Below are 19,960 nucleotides of genomic sequence, written 5' to 3'. Positions count from 1 at the left end.
ATTTCCTTTCCCAGCCAAAGGGCTCTTTCCCCAACTGGACTCAGGTCTCTAATACCACCTCCAGGAAGTCTTCCCTGACCATTCCTTGAAAACAACCCACCACCTGACCAGGCGGTGGTGCAGTGGATACAGTGTCAGACTGGGACACAGAGGACCCGAGGTCGCCGGTTTGAGCGCGGGCTCATCTGGTTTGAACAAGGCTCACCAGCTTGAGCCTAAGGTTGCTGGCTTGAGCAAGGGGTCACTCAGTCTGCTGTAGCCCCCCAGTCAGGGCACATTTGAGAAAGCAATCAATGAACAACTAAGGTGCCACAATGAAGAATTGATGCTTCTTGTCTCCCTTCCTGTCTGTCCCTCTCTCTGTCACAAAAAAAACAAAACAAAACAAAACAAGAAAACCGCAATCATGAACCTTGCACTCTCTTCTGTCCTGCCTTTATTTTTTGTCTTTGCACTTATTAGTATCTGAAATTATATTTTGTCTTCCTTTTTATCACTTTGTATCATCTTCCTGCCCCACTGAAATGTGAGCTCCATGAGAGGAGGGGACTTTTACTCCTAATACAGACTGACACTAATCAGTACTATTTCAGAAATGAAATAACCTTGCTTAGGGAGATGATAAAACCTAATCTAGAGGCGGATTTAACAGCGTGCGCTCTGGGCACGCCCTGGGCCTCAACTTCTGAAGGGCCCTGCAAAACCCCAACTTTATACTTTTTTTCTAATGACACCAAGTTTGGTTTCATATGTGTGCACTTTTAATGTTAATAGTACATAATATTTGTTATTTATTTAAAAACATGGTTAACATGTATTTTTATTTTCCCTGTCTCTCTCTGTTTTTTAAGGGGCCCAATATTTTCTTCTCCGCCCAGGACCTCCACCGCCTCTGACCTAATAATCCTTTATGTTCCAACATCCTGTCACTATCAACAGCCCTTCCTCAGCTCCACCTCAAATGTCCCCTCTTCCAACAAACGCCTGTGTTCTTGACTTGAATCCCAGAGCGACAGTGATTGACCAACATGCTCTGTTCAGCAATTCTTTAGGACCAGAGACTTTTGAAGGTGAAACGGGGCCTTATAAACTACTGCAGCCCTTGTGTTTAGATGATAAGAACACAGGCTCAGAGAGGTTGGCTGGTACCTCCAGGCATTCACAGAAACAGCCAACGTTAGCAAACACCAGATCGCTTACGGGGTGTGTTCAGTGCCTGCCTCGCTCATCTCTATAATCCCAGGGCCCAGCACGGAACCCGGCACGCAGAACGGCTCAGCACAAGGGCGCCTGCATAACAGCTGCCCTCAGTCCTGCCTGAAGTGCTCGTTCAACTGAACTGTACTTCCTCTCGTCGGTGGCTCAACTGTAACTTCCTGTCCGAGAGCCACTTCCAGTCACTGGGGTCACGTGTCCCTGTTTCCCATCCTCTCTCCTTTTAATGTGCAGTTTGACAACATGTGAGGCACCACAGTGTATCTGGGGGCCGGTTTGATTCCAACATAATTCAAATAGTCCAGCCTGGAAACGACAAGGAAAATGCAGGATATGCAAAGCAAACTAAGACAGAGAGAGAGAGAGAAAAAGAGAAGGAAAAAGGGAGGGGGAGAGGAAGGAGAGAGAGAGAGGGAGGGAGAGAAAGGGAGAGAGACACTGTGCTGCAATGTCCCCAGCCACAGGGGCCGTGACTGGACTGCAGGCCAGAGCCTGTCCGGTCCCACGTGCCCCCTTGCAGCACCTGGCCGTGAGCCTGGCACACAGCGAGGCCCACTTGTCGGGAGGAAGAAGAGGAGAAAATGATGGTGCAGGTTCCGTTTACATTCGGCCTCCAGTGGTTCGGTAATAACAAGTAAGTTTACTTCATAATAACAGCTTACAGGTGCACGGTGTCTCCCGTTCTCAGCACTATACACACATCTCTTCACTGAGTCCTCCCAAGACAAACAGCTCACCTGTGAGAGAGAAACTACAAGGCTGGGAAACCAAGTCGCTCTCAGAAATTAGGGAGCAGCCAATGCTAGACTCGAGGCTAACGAGACTGCAGTTTTCCTTCCCTGCATGTCTGCACACCCATGCGCTCTGCAGAAGAAAGAGACGTTGGCCCAGACTCAGTGGCATTAAACAATGTAGAGTGCATACAACAGATCCTCTTTCTAAAATCTGAAATATTCTGGATTCCAAAGCACATCTGACCCAATAGGTTTCAGTCAAGGACATGTCAGATTTACCTTAATCCAGGTAAGTAACCTGCCCAAAGTCACATATGCAGGCAGTGGTAGAGCTTGGGATTGCGACTCAGGCGTCTAATTCTGCAGGTGTGCTGAGGGCACACCATCCTGCCTCTCTAATCGATGATGTTGCTATGACCTGAAAAACAACGATCGCCTCAACTATTTTTCTGATGTGGCTCCAGGAAATAAGATTCAGCGAGGTGAATGGCTGGGGAGGACCTGTGTTGTCATCTGTGAAGACTGATTAGGACTAGCGATGACCCCAGCTAAATGAGGGCCCAGGGACAGTAACCTGAGCACAGTGGACTTTCTAGGAGGTCATGGCCACATTGAGGAAGAGGGCATACAAGGCTTTTGATGATCAAAATATTTACTATCCTGAAAGCCTTCCCAGGAGCTTCTGGGAAACGCTGAGGCAAACCAGCCAGGGCTCTGCTATGATCTTCCCACTTTGATTTACATACCCTATGGAGGGGGCGTGGAGCTGTCCGTGGGGCGGAGACTGTGTAAGCAGAAAGGGTATGTGTTTGTGCACACATGAAAGCATGCGCTATCTGCACACTGACTTCCCTAACAGCCACAGTACAGAACAATAACTGTGTCTTAGCTTTTCCTTCTATCACCTAAACTATTTAATTATCTGTGGAAATAAAAGATGCTAGTTAACTTGGTCCAGCAGTGTTCTTACTTCACCAAGAACTTGGGGTGGACCTCATTCTTCAGATCTCAGTTCAAACACTACTTCCTTGGGGAAGCCTTCCTAACAGCCCAAATTAAATTATTTCCCCTGGCCCTGGCAGGTTGGTTCAGTGGTAGAGCATCAGCCCAGCATGTAGATGTCAGGGTTTGATTACCAGTCAGGGCACACAGGAGAAGCTCCCATCTGCTTCTCCACCCTTCCCTCTCTCCTTTCTCTCTGTCTCTCTCTTCCTCTCCCATAGCCAAGGCTCCATTGGAGCAAAAGTTGGCCCGGGTGCTGAGGATGGCTCCATGGCCTCTGCCTCAGGCACTAGAATGGCTCCAATTGCAATGGAGCAATGCCCAAGATGGGCAGAGCATCCGGGTGGATCCCAGTTGGGCGCATGTGGGAGTCTGTCTCTCTGCCTCCCTGCTTCTCACTTCAGAAAAATACAAAAAAAAAATTGTTTCCCCTGTTCATTCTCTCTCCTATATTGGTGTAAGCCTTTCCTCGTAGCACTCACCATGATCTGTATATAAATACCTGTGAGTTCATTTGCTCACTCTCTGGCTGTTCCCACCAGACTGTAATCTCTATGATGGCAGGACCCTGTCTGTGTGCTCCTTCTGTGTCCCCAGGATGTAGCACGACACCTGGCACATCCTAGTAGCTCCATCAATATTTGTTGACTGAACGAATGAATGAGTCTTGAATTTCACAACAGAAAACCGGGCATCGGCCACACCTCACCAGCAGACACACACGAGGTCTTCGCCCACCTCCGAATTGTGAAAGCCTATTGCCTAGGCGATTCTATTTGGAAATTCATCGTGTGCTGCCCAGTGACGTGTTATTTCTATAGTTCTGGGTGGTTACTTCACTCTGTTACTCTTAGTGTTTAACTTTCAACCTGTTTAGATCTTGTCTCTCCAACTCCATGAGGAGCACACCAAGTGTAAGTCATCCTGTGTCGATTTCCTCAGAGCTCCCCAACCAGTGTTTGGCATCTGCCCTTTTTATTTGGATTTTTTTTTAGTGCTCAACACAGCTATTACTGCAGGTGACCGAGTCTGAAGCCCCAAAGTGCAGGACAGTGCCAGATGAGAACATCTAAAACGGACACTGGGGATTTTGTGTACAATATTTTAAAAATGAGTCAAGTGCTCAGAAAGAAAGACTGAGGGTTAAACATAAAACACAGGTTCTTACTTTTGTTTCTGTAAGTGACCAATACAGAGAAAAATCTTAATTCAGCCAAGTTCTTTTTTAGCTTCATGAAATATCCCCTCTGCCAACCTTCAGGTCCCACCCAAATCGGGACCGCTCTTGGTGGCTCAAACGTAGGATATTTGTTGCTTTGCCAAGTCAGGCCCTTTATTATTGGGTAGAAAGAACACTTGTTCCTGATTTCTCAATTCCTCATTCCTACTGGCAGCACAAAATATGCCCAGCCCTGACTGACGCTCAAGCCCAACAAACCACAAAAGACATAGATAACTCGATGTTCTTTCTGATCTATAGATTTCAAGCAGTTTTTAACGTTCACTCTTTTTTTTTGGGGGGGGGGAGGTCCAATTACTTATGATAGATGTTAATGAATTAGCAGGCAGGTCTGTGAATCATTCACCCACGGCCAGGCACTCACTTTCGGGCCTTACCCTGTTCTCATTCCTTGCCCAGACCCTCATAGAAGCACAGCATTTAAAAACCAGACTAGTCAGCTGAAATGCTGTTGTCAAAACACAGCCAAACACTCAGAATTTTCACAATTGTTAGGAGTTTCCTGACATGGCCAGGAGCACTGACAATGTGAGGTTTCACCAGCATCACCTACAGAATCTTGAGTCCACTCCATGAAAAGTGCAGAACCCCCCCCCAAAAAAAAAACGCTCCAAGCACTCAATGAGTTCAGCCTTTGACATCCAGGGCATGGAAATGATGAGTTGAGCTCATCTCCACGTCCCCAGGGCACAGGCGTTTCCGAGTGAGATTCCACCCTAGCTTTTCCTTCCCACCCTCAGAGACCAACAGAGCTCAAGGCATTCTTCGCAGGTCCAATTTTTTGAAAACCTAATTGGACCTTACAATGTAACCAATTCCTTGGGTGGACTGGCACATGCTCTGGCTCTCCCATCTCTCCCTAGTGCCACTCTTACGACTCTTGCGAGCCTGAGCAGCCAGGTGGTGGTGACCTCATCGACTCCTTGACTTCCCCACCTCTTTGTGCACCTCAAGTTTTAATCTAGTCTGTACAGTGTATCAATCTATGTCCTCCTTGACTGCTGGGCACCATAACAGAGCAATAATTGATGCTGTTCCCTTCTTTCATTATTTGCCATGTTTTTCACGCTGGCTATGTGCCAGACACTGTATTAAAACAGACCATGTGTCTGGGGTTTTTTTGTTTGTTTGTTTGTTTGTTGTTTTTTTACAGAGACAGAGAGAGTCAGAGAGAGGGATAGATAGGAACAGACAGACAGGAACGGAGAGAGATGAGAAGCATCAATCATTAGTTTTTCATTGTGACACCTTAGTTGTTCATTGATTGCTTTCTCATATGTGCCTTGACTGTGGGACTACAGCAGACTAAGTAACACCTTGCTCAAGCCAGCAACCTTGGGTCCAAGCTAGTGAGCTTTGCTCAAACCAGATGAGCTTTGCACTCAAGCTGGCAACCTCGGGGTCTCAAACCTGGGTCCTCTGCATCCCAGTCCAATGCTCTATCCACTGTGCCACCGCCTAGTCAGGCCCATATGTCTGGTTTCAATTCTTCCAATGACCAAGCAAAGTATGAACTCTAAGCCCGCTTTCAGTGAAGAAAACTGAAGCTCGGGGAGACTGTTAAAGAAAAGGCACTTCTAAGAGGTAGGCTAAGACTTAAACCTTGTTTTTTCTGACATTACTCAATTGTTTAAAATAAGAAATCCTTCCACTAGAAGATCAGAAATCTCTTACCATTCAGCATTCATTCATTCATCCAATCTGTAACACTTAATAGAGGTGCACAATGCATGGTCCGCTCTTTTATATGTAACTTAAAACCTGTTTCTTCTGGTCTATAATACACCAAATTCTATACTTCAACATCTCTTAGATAACCAATGTGTATATTTACTATTTTAAAAGCTAGTATTAAATCACTTGCATATTTTACAGTCTATAATCAGTTGACAGTCCAGGGAACAAGCCCCATGAGGGATCATCTCCAAGATCCAGTTGATCAAAAATATGCAAAGTCAACAGAAAAAGCCTGACCAGGTGGTGGCGCAGTGGATAGAGCGTCGGACTGGGATGCAGAAGGACCCAGGTTCGAGACCCCGAGGTCGCCAGCTTGAGCGCGGGCTCATCTGGCTTGAGCAAAGAGCTCACCAGCTTGGACCCAAGGTCGCTGGCTCCAGCAGGGGGTTACTCGGTCTGCTGAAGGCCCACGGTCAAGGCACATGTGAGAAAGCAATCAATGAACAACTAAGAAGTCGCAACACGCAACGAGAAACTGATGATTGATGCTTCTCATCTCTCTCCGTTCCTGTCTGTCTGTCCCTGTCTATCCCTCTCTCTGACTCTGTAAAAAAAAAAAAAAATAATAATAATAATAATAATAATAATAATTAAAGGCACATATGGGAGTTGATGCTTCCTGCTCCTCCCCCCTTCTCTCTCTATCTCCTCTAAAATGAATAAATAAATAAAAATTAAAAAAAAAAAAAAAAAAGTCAACAGAAAAAGACCACCAGGCCAGCCTGGCTACAAGACTGTAAAATTAATGTGATTCAAGAAAAAAAATGATTATCAGAAGAAAGGGTGGTCCTCCTCTGGAAGCCCAAGAAAAGCTGGACAGGTAGAAGTTGGCAGTGCACACTGGAGCACAGCTGGGGAGAGGAACTTTGAAGTCACTGGACTTCAGAAGGAAGACAAGATCAGCCTACTGTGAAACAGTCCGGGGTTCTCCACCTGGCCAAGGAAATGGGTGCGGCTCAATTTTAGATCCCTTTCCTCCCCAGCTCTAATTCCATGCTCAGCCAGTGGTCTTGGGAATTTGATTTGCCACACCCTGTCCACCCAAGACTGAGAGAGAATGCGCTCATTTCCCCAAAGTAACCTTATTTCCAACAGTCAACACATACCGAGGGAAGGCCTGCCCCAAGCGATCGCTGTGCTGGACGGCCGCCCGGATCCTCTGCCTGCGCCTCACCGGAGGAGCAATGTGTCCACGGCGCCCCCCGGAGAGCGTCTCTTCTGACAGGGAGCGGAACCCTCCACTGAGACAGTTTTTCCCAAGCTGGCGCGATCACCTGGCGCGCTCGTTAAAAATTAGATCCCCGGACCTTGCCTCGGATCTTCTGCATCATCAGCGCCAAAGGAAGGTTCTGGAAACCTCTCATTTTAAACAGAGTCCCAGTAACTCTGCTCACTGAACACATCTGTCAAACACAGTTCTCTGGCCACTGACCCTCCTACCATGGGTGTGGGCCCAGGAAGAGGCAATACAATGTGCTGCAATGAAGTGGGGAGTCCGAGTTTTTAAAAAATGTCTTGAGAATTGTACAACAGCTTTTGTTGTCAAACCAGGGCCCACTTTTCCACATTCCTTTGCCCCAAATCCTACTTCATAAAGTCCCAGAAACTCAGGTCCTGTCTCAGTGAAATCCCATATGACATAATAGTCAGAAGATCAGTTAATGGTAGGCAGCCCAGGCTAATGTTGAAATTCTGACTGCTCACAAAACCCTTAGCCCAATGCTGTCAGCAGATGAGCACTCAAAACTTTCAACAGCCTGGCCTGGCCCTTTCCAGGCCAACGTCGACAGAAGTTTTTAGGGGCACAATACATTGTTCCTTATAGTGGGTAACACGCACACACATACACATCACTTGCCCACAAAATGCTTTTTTTCTATTTATGACTACTCCCTGGAAACAAAAACTTATTTCACAGCTAATATATTTTTTCATGCTGAGTAAGATTGGTTTCAATATTTGTAGGACTGCTTAGAAGCAGTATTATTCTCAAAAGAGACAACATTAACAAAGAATTCACTCCAAGGGGTGAGAGTCATATTTTGAGGGTGTGAAAGTTTCAAACGCCATACCCCGAAGAGAGGGATGTCCAATGATAAGGCAGCATAAACAGGCAGGCTAAATTATCCAAAGTCTATAGACCGATGTGCTATATACTACATTGGCCTTCTTCCACCCTCGCTAAAATAAAAAATCAAAGGTACATTTTAGTGTGGTTACTGACCTCTGAACTGTCCACCACTCAAGTAGGCTGGCTCCAAATAAATCCCTTTTTGCTTCATAAATAGCATTTAAGCCATGAACACTTTGATGCTATGTGGTGATTTGCATTTTTTAAAAATGAATAAAGGGCTGTAAAGGCTATAAAAAGGCTCACGGAACTTTGTAGCTGTGTTGTAATTACCCTGCAGGGTCGCCAGAGGTCAAATTCTTAAAACAGTGAAATACCTTAGATATCTACTAGCTGATGCAGATAAGAAAACAGATTCAGACAGGTGACTTGCCCAAGGTCTTACTACCAGTCAGTTCCTCTCGGCCCAGACGGGAGGCCTCTCCCACTGCATGCATAATGGTACTCAGAGAGGGGTGTGCCTTGTAAGCAAAAGCTGGTGGACCCTCCCACATGCTCACTTCCCACCTGGTGTCCTCCTTCTTTGGGCTTTCCTAATACAGAGAGGTAACAAACACTCCTCCCAGTGTGGCTGTGTTACCACACTGTGGCCCACCTCCTAAGTAGGACCACCAGAAGGGCACCTGTAAGGCCAGGAGCCGCCATCGTGGCCATTCACATGCAGGTTCTCATTGGATTCGGACAGTTGGTAAAGAAACAACGGAGCCAAAAACTGGTGGGCCATCATCTTTAATCCTAGCTTGCACCCAGCGGGCAAGTAAAAACACACACTGGGCTCCAAAACTCACTCATTCAGTGCTCACAAAGCTACTGACTTATCCGAGTTTCCTAGAGTCAAAGGTTTCTAGCTCACCAGACTTATTCACCTCTGTTCCCCATCTCCTTCCTTCTCTCTACACAAACTCTGCACAAACTGGCTTCTCACTCAGCACTCCACCATCTTGTCTGCTTCTCCTGGCCTCCTCCACGTGGCCTTTCTCTGCTCTCTGCTCTCTAATGCTAATATCAGGAACCGTGAGAGCAAGCTCCCGGTCTGCCCCCATTTTATAGTGTAGAAATCAAAACCTTTAATCCAATATACAAAATAGGGAAGTCTCTAATACAAAGTCACTTATCTGAGGCATGATGGGATTGCACCACCCCACATCAAAAAGGGTGGGAAAGGCTTAGTCCCAAAACCAAGCCCCATGCTACAAGGATCCTGCCTGCCCACAGCCTGCCCCCAACACACATTAATATCACCTGGGCGACAGGCTTCCATGTGGGCAGCGCCATCTTTAACAAAGTCAGCATAATATATTTTATCTACCCAACAGCACCTGACAAGTGTAATGGCCCCGTGTATTTGAACGTTACGAGAACTGTATGGTGCGCAAGTTCTCCCCTCCATGGAGCTCAGCAAGGCCGCAGTTCCCACATTACGGTGAGGTTTGACCATTTGACTTAACTCTGACCAACGGATGGAGAGGTCACAATGCAGCCCATGATGATGCAATGCAGGCCTGGCCTCCACTGGCTTTCCTCTGGCCCTTCCCTCCTCTGGTGACTGGGAGAGCAATGCCCAGGCAACTCGGGACACCATGGACTGGAAAGAGCAGAGCCACTCTCAACCGGGTCTTCAAATGAGTGCCTGGCAGTGAGCTACCCACCCCACCAACCAGCAGGGACAAGAAATATATTTCTATTGGCTAAGCGATGGACATACTGGGCTCTATTGTTCTGCTACTTAGCCTAGCCTAACGAAAACAAGGGATCCCTGAAGACTGGGGACAGTGTGACTTTAAAGTAAGAGAGGGAAAAAACCAGCACAGGTAATATCTGCTTTTCATCATCGACCACAAAACAGTAAGATTTGGGGAAGAGTAAAACATAGATTACCTTGTTTCCTTCTAGAACATAAGAAAAATCCCTATCTTGCTTTCAGAACAGTTCATTTATAAATTAAATTGCTTTTTAAAACATAGAATGCCTTTTTTCAAAGAAAGACTATTAGAAATGGTGTTCAGAATGCCAGGCCCCACCAAAATCCTTTTTGCCCAAGTGCAACAGAAATGACTCTAAAAGTGACCCAGTCTTGTGGGCCTGGGAGGCCTGAGGGTCCCAGGTGGACGGAGGGGGCACAGAAGGGTACAGAGGAGCCTTCTTAGCACGGGCCCCAGGGCCTGAAGCCCAGGAGGAGGGCCCTGGCTTGGGTGGCTTGGGTAGTAGGAGTGGAGATGGGCAGGCACTAGGAAATGCTCCTTCTAGCAACCTCAGTCTTGGTGAGAACACAGAATCCACCTGTCCACACATGCAACGTTCTGCATCCTGTACTCTATCAAGGGAGGCAGTAAATTCGGCTAAGCTTCCATCCACAGTGTTTCTGATCTGACCCCCAATGGCAGTTTCATTATTGAGCTGCAAAGTCATTTTTTCATTCACCCTGAGCTGTCCCAATGATGGTAAGTACTCAGCATGACGCTTGACACTACACAGCAGTGTGGTTAGAAGCAGGAGACCCTCAAGGGTAGACACACATCTGCCAGTGCTGGCCTTGGACCTGGAGCAGGGTCCTCGATGCTTCTGCTGGAATGAACATTAACTGTTTACTTGTTGGCTCATGGGCAGGTCCAGGGGTCCCTGAGGAAGGGGCGTTGAGAGAGTGCAGGCTGGTGATGGCATGGACACGTGGGAGGCTTGGGGCAGCAGCTAGCCACAAAGAGGTTCAGAAAAATCCCAATCCTCTAAAAGCTGGCATGGCAGTACTGCTGCATACAACTGTCAGCCCTGACGAAACAAACCCAGGCTCAAAGCTTAATTCTGCTACAATCCAACTGTGCGAACATGGGTGACTTACTCCTTATATTCTCAAGGCCTTGGTTTTCTCGGCTGCAGAATGAGGGTGAGAACATGGAGATGCAAGCACCTGGTGGAATGTCTGATGTTTAGTGAAGCTGGTTTCCCTGAACCCCTCCCCAGCTCACATCATCATCACAGTAAGCCCAAAACACACAGATTAGGATAGAGGATGAATAACATCACAGAACAAAAACGATAAGCAGACTGAGGGAGAGACAGAAGAAAGCAGAGAGCAATGAGGAACCTCGAGAAGGATGTTACATGTAGTTGAGGAGAAATGCTTCAAAAATAGAGCAACGCCCCAGTGGGGAGGTATTACCAGCCCAAGTTAGACCTTGGGGTGAGCCAGGTGCTCATTCCCTGATTGTCACCGACGAGAGGTTCTGTATCATATTAGAAACTGGACTGTGGCCTGACCTGTGGTGGCGCAGTGGATAAAGCGTCGACCTGGAAATGCTGAGGTCGCCGGTTCGAAACCCTGGGCTTGCCTGGTCAAGGCACATATGGGAGTTGATGCTTCCAGCTCCTCCCCCCTTCTCTCTCTCTGTCTCTCCTCTCTCTCTCTCTCTCTCTCTCTCTCTCTCTCTCTCTCTCTTTCCCTCTCCTTTCTAAAAAAAATGAATAAATAAAAAAAAAAAAAAAGAAACTGGACTGTGGACCCAGTTCTGAGGCCAAGATCTTAGTTCAGATCTTGGCTCCATCATTTACTAGTTGTATGTAAATAATTTAACCTCTCGGTACATCAGTTTCTTCGCCTGTACGTGGGACTAATCACAGTACCTAATCTGGCTCATAAGCATAGATGGAGTTAACACAGGTGAAGTGCTAAGAAGGGCACCTACCTGCTAAGGACCATACACCTTAGCTATTCTTGGTTCTTATTCTTTCTTCTTAGTCATTGGTGGCACCATGGAAAGAACACTGGACTCAGAGACAAAAGCTCTGCCACTTTCTAACAATGGAGGGATTTTAGAAAAGTTACTTCAGAGTCTGAGTCTCAGAAGTTATCTCTAAAATTAAGGGATTTCGGTATTGCTAAAATTCATTGAGTATGTAGTATGTGCCTATTACTGTACACACTGTTTTTCACTTAATGTTCATAATGATACTTTGATGCAGATTTCTTATGATGTCTATTTTTCAAAGAAGAAAGCTGTGTCTTCAAAAGGTTAAATATCTAGCCCAAGGTTAAAAAGCTGGGAAGAGGCCCAGCCAAGACTTCAAGCCAGTTCAGAGAGACACCAGAATCGACTCTCCTAAACATTGCTCTATTATCTATGACCCCAAGATGCTATAACACAGAGGTCGGCAACCTTTTTGGCTGAGAGAGCCATGAACACCACATATTTTAAAACATAATTCCATGAGAGCCATACAATGGCCCCTGTACATTACGCATTATCCAATAAAAATTTGGTGTTGTCCCGGAGGACAGCTGTGATTGGCTCCAGCCACCCGCAACCATGAACATGAGTGGTAGGAAATGAATGGATTGTAATACATGAGAATGTTTTATATTTTTAACATTATTTTTTTTTATTAAAGATTTGTCTGCGAGCCAGATGCAGCCATCAAAAGAGCCACACCTGGCTCGCGAGCCATAGGTTCCTGATCCCTGCTGTATGGCATTGCAAACACGCTGGTGGGGTACAATATACTATGGTGGACAGCACAGCAAATGCACCTGAAGAAAGGAATGTACTGAGCAGGTGGTGGCGCAGTAGACAGAGAGAGTTGGCCTGGGATGCTGAAGATCCAGGTCCGAAACCCTGAGGTCACCGTCTTGAGCACAGGCTCACCAGCTTGAGTGGGGGTCGCCGGCTTAAGAGTGGGATCACAGACATGACCCCATGGTCACTAGCTCAGCTGGACAACCCCACCCCCGTCAAGACACATATGAAAAAGTAATCACTGAGCAACTACTGCAATTACAAGATGATGCTTCTCATTTCTTTCCCTTCCTACCTGCCTATCCCTATCTGTCTTTCTCTCATTTAAAAAGAAAAAAGAAAAAGAAAAGAAAGGAACGCAATCAGCGTCCATAAAAAAACAAGAAATGTAGGGCTAGCCCAACAGAATCAAGATTAAGGTCAGGGCTACGGACTGTCCAACATGACTAGGGGTGGGGCAAGACGAGAGAGGTAGGAAAATGGGAGCTAACGTTGGAGAACCAAGAGGCCAAAGAATCTAACATCGCATAACTTCTAAAGTGACTGCTTTATAAATCAGACGATCTCAGATAATTATTTTTGCCCTGGTCAGGTAGCTCAGTCAGCTGAGTTTCGGCCCCATACACTAAGGCTGCAGGTTAGATCCCCGACCAGGGCACATACGAGAAAACACCAAGGAATGCATAAAAAAGTGGAACAACAAATCAGTGTCTCTCTCTCACACACACACATCAATCAATAAATTTTTAAAAACTTTATATGATATTTCTATATTAAATGATACCTTAACACTAGCTTACATTATGATCTCAGAGAATGGCTCTAAAGTCCCAAAATGAATAGAGTCTATACCTAGGAATCCCAACAACATTCCTGTTTGAATGTTTTTCTCCCCCATACTTCTGGATAGGAAGATTCAACATCATGAGATACCATTTTGAATTAATGTATAAATTTAATATGTTCACCTCCAAAAAATTAATAATAATGAAATATTTCTTTTTTAAGGAAGGGAGGTTTGGAAGTAGACAAGTTAATAATAACAAAGTTCATAACTAGAAAAATTCTGACCTAGGGGTCAGACCCTTGCATTATCAGATACTGAAAGATAGGATAAAACCTCAATAAATAAAGAGTGTGATCTAGGAGAAACATGAATTAATGCTAGACCCCAAATTATTTCTATAAAAACATTTTTAAATACAAGATCCAGCATCCAGGCAAAGAGAACCAGACAACATGAGCAAGAGCCCGCAAAAATATAGGAAATAAAATTAAACTCAGGGGACTCCAGATATTGAAGTTATTAGACAGACTATGGTAACTGTGCTTATTTATACAAAATGTAGTTACTGCCTTCAAAGGTCTATCAGATTGACAACTGCCTTCTTAGAACCAACAAAGAAAGCCAGAAAACAGCAGAATGTGTTCAATATGGTGGAAACAAACCAAGACTACAAACTTAGAATTCTAATTTTATCAAAATCCCAAATGAAGCTGAAAATAATGACATATACATTGAAACATTTAGTAACTGCGTTTATCCCAAGTAGATCCTCACTAAAAGGATGCTCTTTAAGAAGAAGAAAAGTAGCCTGACCAGGCGGTGGCGCAGTGGATAGAGCGTCGGACTGGGATGCGGAAGACCCAGGTTCGAGACCCCGAGGTTGCCAGCTTGAGTGCGGGCTCATCTGGTTTGAGCAAAGCTCACCAGCTTGGAGCCAAGGTCACTGGCTCAAGCAAGGGGTTACTCGGTCTGCTGAAGGCCCACGGTCAAGGCACATATGAGAAAGCAGTCAATGAACAACTCAGGTGTTGCAATGCGCAACGAAAACTAATGATTGATGCTTCTCATCTCTTCGTTCCTGTCTGTCTGTCCCTGTCTATCCCTCTCTCTGTAAAAAAATAAAAATTAAAAAAAAAGAAGGAAAGTAGTCCCAAGGGAGACTCCAGTTAGAGAATACAGTGTAGAATAAAGAGCAATAAAAATTATAAATTCAAATAAACAATGACTATATTAAACCTTCATGATAGTGTCTTATGAGGTTTTAATATAAACAAATAAAGACTTAAAAATACTATTTAAAGGGAATTAAAACACGTGACAAGAGTAGCACATGAGTCAGAAAGGAGGTCAGTGGACTTAAAAGCAGTCCAGTAACTTACAAGGTAAATATTAAAAAAAATTTTTTTTAAAGACAGAATTCCAAACTAATGGACGGGAAAATGGAATAAAACACAGACACTTATGCACAAAAATAGAATACTGATCAAGGAGTAGCTGGAGCAATGGAATGGAATAGAAAATCCAGAAATAAGTCCAAGTATGTATGGCAATTTAACAGACAAAATAGGCATCATATACCAATAGAGACAGGACTTGGTGTTAGGACAGCTCGAGAGGCACTTAGCAAAAACAGAGTTGGATGTGTACCTCATATCTTACACCAGGGTAAATCCTGAATGGATTGAATATTTTAATGTGAAAATTAAACCAGAGAAGTTCTACAAGGAAACATAAGAGAATTCTTTCAGAACTTTGAAATGAGAAAGATCTACCGTGGTGAGTCATAAACAAAAAGCCATAGTAAAGCCTCATAATTTCAAGTACATTCAATATTTCTTAAAACCACAAGCAAAAAGGATAAATGATCAACAGTTAAATATTGACAATTCACAACACAAAGAACTTATTTCTGTAAAATATAAAATGCTTATGCAAATCAATGAGAAAATGATCGATAAGCTGATAGAAAAAATGGGCAGCCTGACCAGGAGGTGGCACATGGATAGAGCATTGGCCTGGGACACTGAGGACCCAGGTTCGAAACCCTGAGGTCCCAGCTTGAGTGCAGGCTCATCCGGCTTGAGCACAGGCTCATCAGCTTGAGTATAAGGTCACTGGCTTAAGCGTGGGACCCTAGACATGACCCCATGGTCACTGGCTTGAGCCCAGAGGTTGCTGGTTTGAAGCCAAGGTCACTGGCTTGAGTCCAAGGTTACTGTCTGGCTTGAGTCCAAGGTCAGTAGCTTGAGAAGCTGGTCACTGGCTAGGCTGGAGCCCCCAGTCAAGGCACATAATGAGAAAACAATCAATGAATAACTAAGGTGCCACAACTATGATTTGATGCTTCTCATCTGTCTCCCTTCCTGTCTGTCTGTCCTTGTCTCTCTCTCTTTCAAAAAAAGAAAAAGAAAGAAAGAAAAATGGGCAGAGAATATGAACAGATAGTCAACAAAGTACAAATGACCTTTAACTCTATTAAAATATACAAGTTGAAAATAGCTGAAATATCATGTCTCATCTATCAGATCAACAAAAATTGATAGCAGAACATGTTAATATGTTGGCAAAGATATGGGGAAACATACTCTCATACATTTCTGATGGGAATATATGTACACTGGTACCCCCCTTATGGAGGACACTTATCTATTTTATTATGTATCTATTACAATTGCTATAACTACTATGTATCTATTATATCCATTACAATTATTATTGTATATACTCATTTATTTTTTAATATACTTCTTAAACTTTATTTATTGATTTTTAGATAGAAGAGGGAGAGAGAGAGAAAGTTGGAGAAGCAGGAAGCATCAACTCGTAGTAGCTTCCCGTATGTGCCTTGACCGAGCAAGCTCAGGGTTTCGAACCGGCAACCTCAGAATTCCAGGTTGATGCTTTATCCACTGTACCACCACAGGTCGGGCAATATACTCTTTAACCTAGCAATTCTACTAAGAGAAATTTATCCTACAGATATGTTTAATATTTGCAAAATTATATGTGTACAAGAGAATTTATTTTGGCATTTTCTTAAACAGCAAAAGACTAGAAACAAAACAATGTACATCAACAGCTAGCTAGTTAAATAAATTATGGTAAATGCATACAGTGGAATATTAATTATGTCATTATTTTTTTTTCAAGTCATTGTGGAAGCTCTCTCACTGAGATTGAGAGATCTGCAAAACAAAGTTACAAAACTAGTCAACTAATAGTCTACCTTTTGTGGAAAGTCGGAGGAGAGAAGCAGAAGCTACAAGTATACCTGCCTGCATGGCATAGAGAAATTCCCAAAGAACAGATAAGAAACTAAAGACAGTTGGCACCTGTGTCCAGTTTATTTGAATAAGGCAAAGTAATTAACAAAGTGTTGTATGTTCATCATTATGCATTCTTTATTAATTTAATTCTGTGAAACTCCTTATTTATTCATTTAAAATGATAATATATTCACCACAAATTGTGAGTGTTTTCTATCCCTAATGAGAACTGAACAGGAGAGAAGTTAACCTGATAAGCATATATTATATGTATTTTTAAAAGAGGTATAATTCCAATACGATTATCTCTGGGTTGTGGGGTTACAGATTATTTTTATTTTCTCCTTTGTGTCCGTCTCTGTTTCTCTAATGGCCTGTATCATTGTTATAATTAATTAAAAATTGTTCTTATAAAGTAAACATTATAAAGAGTTAATTATCTTCAATGGTTAAGAAAGAAATTTTGAATGAGGGTAATTAAAAACAAACAGTTTACGAATAAAGAATAATTGGAATTTCTATTTCTGCAAGACTTTATAAAAATAGTATTAGTCAGATTTGGTTTAAATACTCATTTGTTAAAGGCCAAAGGTCAATCAGATCATGTTTTCCCACAAAGCTGTCATCAAATGCTGAAGAGCAGTATTTAGAATATTTTTTCATTAAAAACATTAGGAAGAGCCTGACCTGTGGTGGCACAGGAAATAACAGGTCGACCCGGAAGCTGAAGTCGCTGGTTCAAAACCCCAGGCTTGCCTGGTCAAAGCACATACAAGAAGCAGCTACTACGAGTTGATGCTTCCCGTTCCTTCCTCCTTCTCTCTCTCCTCTCTCTAAAATCAGTAAATAAAATGTTTTTTAAAATATTAGAAAGATTAGTGCTAACTGAACAGGTGGAAGAATCTAGATTGTGTGAACGTTCGGTCCTGCAGCCTCTCTGTCGGTGTTGTGGGCTATTAGACTTCTGACATTTAAAATCTCCTCTCATAGTGTAAGAAGCTCCTCCTAACGTGTCTATATAGAACATAATTTCATAAATAGCCTGGTCAAAGCCAGTCCCATGAGAGAAACAAGCTTTCTAGTAAATAATAATAATAATAATAAATCAATTTTAATTATCGTTCTTCTAAGAAACCTTGAAGATTTGTATTTGCCTGATTCCAGTGAACCTCAGGGGACCCACTTTACTGAGAACAAATGAAATGAAGGCAAGAAAGAATTTCCAGATTCTAAAAACTTCAAAGAAATGACTCTCCTGGCCTGACCTGTGGTGGCGCAGTGGATAAAGCGTCGACCTGGAAATGCTGAGGTCGCCGGTTCGAAACCCTGGGCTTGCCTAGTCAAGGCACACAAGGGAGTTGATGCTTTCAGCTCCTCCCCCCTTCTCTCTCTCTGTCTTTCCCTCTCCTCTCTAAAATTAATTAATTAACTAACTAATTAATTAATTAAAAAGAAATGATTCTCCTTCAGACCCTTAGACAAACTTGGATTCTATAGGCATGTTTCAGATTTTATAAGTAATCAGAAAATCATATATGGTAGCGGAGGGGAAGAAAAGGACAAGAGAATTCTCAGAGTATCGGCAGAAGTATAACTGGACGGAAAATACACAAAATGAAGATGATCAGATGGTCATGTTCCTAAAGTGTGGGAGCTATGATGGTTCTTCACTGGGGTCATTTTCCTCACCCATCCCAGAAATTGCCTAGCAATGTTCTGAAGATATTTTTGGTGATGGGTGTTACCGGCATCTAATAGGAAGAGGGCCAGGCATACTCCTAACTGTCCTATAATGCCGTGAGACAACATCCCACAATTCAAAGTATCAACGGTGCCAGGGTGGAAACACCTTGCTCTGGGGTTGGTGGGAGGTACGAGTGGGGAGAATACCGGCTCCATAAAAACTCTACAATTCACAAAGGGAATATCATTACCATAGCTACCTGTAAGGAGTCGCACCAAGTTTTCTGGCCTTGGAATCTGAGTAACGGCTTTGTCCTTACTCTGCCTTGGGCCACTTGATCCGTGTCCACTGTGCCTTGGTGACCAACGCCTGAGGGTTTTCCTGAAACCATCCTGGATTTAGCACTGAGAGGAAAGTGAAGCCGCTCTGTTGGCCAAGAGCACAGTGCAGTTTGGTCATCTGGAATTTTTCTCTTTTGAAGAGAAAAATCTGGTTTCCTTCATGGTTCTCTCTGCGCCTTGTCACACATAACAAGCTCCCAAAGAGCAAAGCCCAGGAGGGAAAGAAGGGGTTTGGTTTCTCAGATGCTTTCGATACCTGATGCCTGCCTCTTGGCAAACAGCCCCAGTGAGAAGGGCAGAGCCTCTTGGGGTCCCTGACTCATCAATAGTTCTTGTTCTACCCCGATCCCGGTTCTCCTTGGACAGGAGCTCTGGGAAGACACTCCTATCCTGCAGGTTTCCGTAGCTTGCTGAAAGACAGGGCATGCAATCAGCACTGGTGGGGCCACCTTCCCCAAAGTCCTCCTGGGGCAGCACCCCGGGCAATGAAATGCATTCCTTGAAAATGAAGGCCTTTCCCCTTATCTTTCCTAGATTCTACTCTCTCCTCGGCCTATTTCTTTTTTTTTTTTTTTTTGTATTTTTCTGAAGCTGGAAACGGGGAGAGACAGTCAGACAGACTCCCGCATGCGCCCGACCAGGATCCACCCGGCACGCCCACCAGGGGCGATGCTCTGCTGTGACCAGAGCCACTCTAGTGCCTGGGGCAGAGGCCAAGGAGCCATCCCCAGTGCCCGGGCCATCTTTGCACCAATGGAGCCTTGGCTGCGGGAGGGGAAGAGAGAGACAGAGAGGAAGAAGGGGGGGGGTGGAGAAGCAAATGGGCGCTTCTCCTATGTGCCCTGGCTGGGAATCGAACCCGGGTCCCCCACACGCCAGGCCGACGCTCTACCACTGAGCCAACCGGTCAGGGCCTCCTCGGCCTATTTCTTATAAATGTGGGACATATTTTAACTAGTATTTCTCCTTTGATCACTGGACATAATATATACGAAAGTGCGTGGCCAAATAGTTTGGTTGGTTGAAGCATTGTCCCAAAGACTGGGGAGAAGGACACCTTAATTTGGGGATGCTTCGCCAAGACTTCCAGCTCTTAGAACAAATACCCAATGAGTGCCTGCTACCTGTCAGCCCTGTGCTGGGCGCCAGGGACAGGTGGCAGCCAAGGACCCACATGCCGAAGGGGAAAGATGACTATATGCAAATCTCCCCACGTGCACACACGCCGGAATGCTCTCAGCGTTGGGACAATGCTCCAACCAACCAAGCTATTTGGCCACGCACTTGACCCTCATAGGGTCCTTGAGGACAATAC

The 19,960-nt window shown here is 44.4% G+C and overlaps 1 protein-coding gene across 7 annotated transcripts in view; it reads right to left on the bottom strand.

Moving 5' to 3' along the window:
- RBM47 (RNA binding motif protein 47) overlaps nucleotides 1-19,960 on the bottom strand; it is a 174,287-nt gene that overhangs the window by 109,674 nt on the left and 44,653 nt on the right. For 2 of the 7 annotated variants that reach the window (XM_066278906.1, XM_066278905.1), the window contains exon 2: nucleotides 1,953-2,079. The exons of the other annotated variants lie outside the window; for them this stretch is intronic. In XM_066278906.1, the coding sequence (XP_066135003.1) occupies nucleotides 1,953-2,079 (127 nt within the window). The remainder of the gene's footprint in view (nucleotides 1-1,952; nucleotides 2,080-19,960) is intronic. 7 annotated transcript variants of the gene reach the window in all.

This window comes from Saccopteryx bilineata, chromosome 5 (assembly GCF_036850765.1).
Source record: "Saccopteryx bilineata isolate mSacBil1 chromosome 5, mSacBil1_pri_phased_curated, whole genome shotgun sequence".
Taxonomy (NCBI): Eukaryota; Metazoa; Chordata; class Mammalia; order Chiroptera; family Emballonuridae; genus Saccopteryx; species Saccopteryx bilineata.
Note: the sequence above shows the minus strand (reverse complement) of the source record. Positions and strands in the feature narration are given on the sequence as shown.